The sequence below is a fragment of the Triticum aestivum genome, chromosome 7D (genome assembly GCF_018294505.1).
Source record: "Triticum aestivum cultivar Chinese Spring chromosome 7D, IWGSC CS RefSeq v2.1, whole genome shotgun sequence".
NCBI classification, from domain to species: domain Eukaryota; kingdom Viridiplantae; phylum Streptophyta; class Magnoliopsida; order Poales; family Poaceae; genus Triticum; species Triticum aestivum.
In genome coordinates, this window is record NC_057814.1 from 8,811,548 (window position 1) to 8,816,675 (window position 5,128).

The following is a 5,128-nucleotide window of genomic DNA, read 5'->3' on the forward strand; positions in this document are numbered from 1 at the left end:
CATTCATGGGCGCACGTCTGTGTGGTGGTTTGGGTTCGACCGCTCATGGGCCGGAAGAAGCCCACTGGCAGGTGCAGCCCCACGAACCTGGGCTTCCGCGACCAACATTTATATATAAAGAATCTCCTACCCCTCAAAAATATATATATATATATTTCCCTCAAAAATATATATATATATATATATATATAAAGAATCTCCTAAACACTTAAATGTTTGACTTCATCTAGAAAAAAGCTTGAGGACTTGACTTTCCACCAAAATAAGAATATTTGCCATAGAAAGACTATTTCCATTTTCCAAAACCATTCGACCTTCTGACCTGTACATGTACGCTAGACATTTTCCAAAAACGACTTTCCGTTTTCCAAAAGGTTATTTCCTGTTTTTTAGTTGGAGTTGATAAGCTCCCACATTAGGTTGTAGTCTTCATCTTTTTTTTTTAACAAGGCTGACTCGTTCATTCCACAAACATTTAGAGTTTACAAGGTCATGGATACAATGCCAGCACATCAATTAATCCAACGTATCAGCGGTCTCACTCGATCTAGCCAACATACGAGCCACCTCGCTAGCACCACAGCTTACACGAACAGAAAAGAACATACCTAAACCAGCATGGCAAATGCAGTATTACACCGCAATGTTGTACTTTTACCGTGATTGCTCGAGCAGCTTTGTTCCTGGACAAGTACACCGAAGACGATATCACCCAAGGCGATCCATACCATAAACATATGATGCAGTTACAATACCGTTTCTGCGTCGCTCGGATCATTAGATGCAGGTGCAAGCACAACAGGCACACACAAGCTACAGCAACCTCCCAGCCCAGTTCACAACAAGCAAAGCAACACAAAGCCTCACTCACTCAGAGCCCAGGGCTACCGCCCCTGTCGAGGCCGTAGTCGGTCATGCCCACGCCGGCCTCGTTCTGGTGCTTGATGAACCCGCCGTCCGCCGCCTTCGAGTAGCTCCAGTAGTACACCAGGGAGGCTGCGAGGTTGATGAGCATCATGGCGGCAGCTGCCGCAAACACCCCCTTGCGGAGCGCGGCACAGCTGACCAGGTCGTGCTTCGTGTAGTACCCAAGGTACTTGGTGTGGTACGCATTCTTCGCGGATCCTCCGACGAGGCAGGCCTCCGCGATGAGGAACGTCAGCCTGGGAACAGGTATGAACATGGCATTGTCAGAATGATAATGATGATCATGACCAAACAGCACTTCTCATATGGCAAAACTATAGTATGTTTTAATGGACACCCTTTTATGCACAGCAATCCCGGATATATCAAGTCAAAGTAAGCAATTATTACAGACAGATTGGAAAATTGTCGCCGAAACAATCTATAACAGGAAAAAGATTTGGAGAAATCGACTATAACTTCCTGTACAATGAAGTTACAGTTGACTTCTTCAAATCTTTTTCCTGCTATTATGAGGTTATCACAGTAATAATAATCGAGTGCTCCTAATTGCTTCTACTCTGCTTCTAATGAGATTGTCACATTGCTTGTATTTTTCGAGTCCTAATAAGATACGAGTCACTTCTCTCCACACCATATACATTCCCAGACAATGGTATTTCATAAATTACATAAGCCATAACATTCCCAAGACAATGAAAATTCATAAATTACTTAATTTCTTTGCTCAGATTACATTACTTACTCATGGTTTCAGAACAATTAAGTATAGACTTCTGAATTGGGTTTATTAGGAAATAGCGTTAGACTGTAACAGAGAGTAAGGAACCATTGATTTCATAATAACCAATTAATAAAAATTTAAAAAATGACAACTTAAAAGAACAAACTTGAGGTAATGGTAATATTATGAAAATAACTGCTGCAGAATAGGAAAGCTCAAAAGGCAGTATATGATGCCAACCACATAGATCGCTTGGGAAATCATAACAGAAAATGCAGATGTGCAAGAATCTAAAGAGTTATTGACCGTTATGATTAATCACCCTTCATTCTAGTGTACATTAAGAAGAAAGCTTGAAGCCCCTGAAGCATGCTCGCTAGGACTTACAAAGATCTAATCATGATGGAACAGAAAGTTGACAATATGTTAGCTAGAATTACAAGAAAACATCAAAACAAGACATGAAAAGAAATACATAAACGAATATTTAGCTAATTAAAAGATTTTCTTAGAAAAGCTCGTACATTTTACTGTTTAGAAATAAATTTATAGACTTTACATACAATAGTTCTGACAGCATTGCCGGACACTACACCTTAGAATGTAGGCTTGACACTAAATATTGCTTTCAAGAATCAAAACACCCCAACTCAAAAAAAAAAAGGAAGAATCAAAACACCCATAAATAACTTCCTATTTGTGCTCCAACCATGGAACAAGCACACTGTCAAATTGGTTCTGCAGCTTAAGCATACAAGGTAGCCATACATGCCACGCATGTGGCGCCATTGGTTTACCTTTTATTGCAGTCGTAATGGTACTCCAGAATTTATTTTAGTGCGTCCAACTTATGTTTTTTATATCTTCACAGAACCTGGTCTTATCTCACCTAGAGCGAGCACGCGTGCACGCTTATATGTGCACCAGAAGACCTTAGAAACATCTAGTGTCCAAAAAGACAACTTTTCGAGTACTGGATGAGTACTAGTAATACAATTAGAACTAAATGTTTTTCCAGGTAATCTGTGGCTCTTAACTTTTCTTTAAAAAATCAGCATTGCCAAAAAGGATTAAATATATTATTTGCTCAAAAAGAACTAAATGTCCACATCTTTTTTTAGGCTAAAATTTTCACATCTTTGTTTATTGCCGTGCTGTGTTGGCCTCACATCTTGGAGGGAGCAGGTTGAGTAACTGCATACACGCATTAGCGCATTAGTGAAGCCTTATCTGCTTTTGTGAGAAGCGCTGACGCCTGATGGGGGCATAGAGATAGAGATGAAAATATGGTAACATGACAACGTTGATTGTCGTCGTCCAGCAATGGTGTGGGCAAGGGTACAAACATGGAAACTGCTTTGTCTTCGGCGCAGAGAACATGTGGCAGGCCGCAGCACGCGCATTGCTCATGGTTTTACATGATTGTTCTAGAGAAGCCTGGAGCAATAGCATGGCCCACATTATGATGAAAAGGCTAAAATGCAGGTAGCAAATTTGAGCTTTTATCAATGGACTTTAGAATACGAATTAACACACTGAGAAGCCTTTCGATAGCAAGCTAGTTCCAGGAAGAATTTATTATGATCCAACAGAATTTGGTGTAAAAAAAATACATTGCTCTTTTGAACAATGGAACTTGGAATGACAGGGTTAGGCACAACCAGGTACCAACATTCACACAATCACACTAATGCAACATACCTCCTAAAAGAAATTGAATATACACTTGCAGAACAAGTGTGAGTTTCATCCATCCCACTAGGAATGGAGTGGATTGGTCTGCATACTCTTTTTTTCATTTAAGGGAATAATATTGTCTAACCTGAAGAATCTGCAGGATTGCAGGGCCACAACGTGCCAGGAGTGTAAGTTGAATAAAACTTTCTTATAAATTATAATGGGCAGGCTGAGTAACCTTGCCTAAGCTGGAGATTTTGTCAGAAGGTAATCCAACTGAAGTGTGTAATAAAATGTTGTCTCGTGTAGTAAAATGTTGTCGAGATATCCACAAATTACATTTCTTCAATACTTAGTTTTGGAGCAAGAATGATGACTGCTAGTTACAATTAACCAACACAAAATTACCTTTGGTACTTGAATCCAATTCAGAACATCACAGTTGGTGTGCCTCGGTCCCAAATCTTTAAGAGACCAGGGTCCGGGCAGATTAAGTAAAAAAAACAGCAGGTTTTCCAGTATGCATCTACGATATCTAGTACAAGCTGTATGATAGTACTTCAGAGAGATTCTCTCTGTTATAGACAAAGCTTGATACGCAGAACGGTACAGGCGGCGAGCGATTTCACTTTCAGTGGGCGTATTATCATGGTGCATTCTAAAATTTTCAGCGCTCAAAACAAGAAAAACAATTTTGTACTCCCAAGTCATAGTGGTTCTAAAGAAAGAGAAGCAGATCTCCGTACACCCAAGGAACAGAGCACGAATCGAGCCAAATCTAGGGTTGAGCGAGGCGCACCAGGAGACGGCGAAGGCGGCGACGGCGCAGCCGCGGGAGGAGAGCGCGGGGCCGAAGCAGAGGCAGCGGGTGACGCCGGTGACCAGCAGCTGCGCGAGGAGGAGCACGAAGAAGGCGCAGACGCCGTAGACGGTGGAGGCGTCGGTGTCGTAGAGGCAGTAGGAGCGCTCGTCGTACTCGTCCGGCACCACCTTACCCTGCGAGAAAGAAGGGGCCATCAGCCGGTGCGGCGCGCGAACGGAGGAGGGGCGGTCGGGGGGGCGTACGGTGCTGCGTCGCTGCTCGGCGCCGACGGCGAGGAGGAAGGCGAAGACGTTGAGGAAGATGAGGAAGCCGCAGAGCGCGAGGGAGGCCGGCCGCGAGGAGGCGAACCCGGCCATCGGCGTCGAGTCTCGAGCAGCTCCGGCTCCGGCGGCGGCTGCTGGGGCTCACTGAGCTCGGTGTGGGGAGACAGACACTGGTGGGAGTGGGGAGTGGGGAGGAGTGGGGAGTGGGTGCGAGGGGCCCATGAGCCGGTGACTGGATATTAATGTGGGTTTCATTTTCCTTTTTGGAAAGGGCCGTAGGTCGAACGAACCTCGGCGAGCTCAACAAGCCCGTTTCGTCGGCTCGTTTTAGCTTGACCTGCGGAGCCAATTTTTATTTTCAACTCTTAAGAACAGATTGTTAAACTCATTAAGATTCTCAATTGACTATAGCTTTACTTCAGTTAATCACAATCAACCAGCCGCCTCCGCAACCTTAGTAGTATGTGATTTATTCTCTTATTGCACAACCCAGTCTCATGTGTTTTGCTGCGCAGTGGGAGGCGATTAGGTGAGTTGTGACGTGAGACCGGCATATGTTGCGCTATTTTGTATGGATGAGAGGGAGTTTGTTCCACAAAATATTAGTAGGACTCAAAATAGGGTAGCAGATTGTATAGCAAATTATAGCCGTACCGAGTCTTGTACTGCGGTATGGATGAGCAGATGTCCTCCATGTTGTGAGGACTTATTGCC

At 43.7% G+C, this 5,128-nt stretch overlaps 1 protein-coding gene across 1 annotated transcript; it reads right to left on the bottom strand.

The window, feature by feature from the left end:
• Positions 1–619: 619 nt before the first annotated feature.
• On the bottom strand, positions 620–4,648 carry LOC123167509 (uncharacterized). Its single transcript, XM_044585346.1, has 3 exons — positions 4,394–4,648; positions 4,128–4,324; positions 620–1,163 (listed from the first exon to the last, which is right to left on the bottom strand). Exons 1-3 carry the CDS (start codon positions 4,505–4,507, stop codon positions 872–874), a joined length of 603 nt encoding a protein of 200 aa, XP_044441281.1. The 5' UTR covers positions 4,508–4,648; the 3' UTR covers positions 620–871.
• Positions 4,649–5,128: the final 480 nt, after the last annotated feature.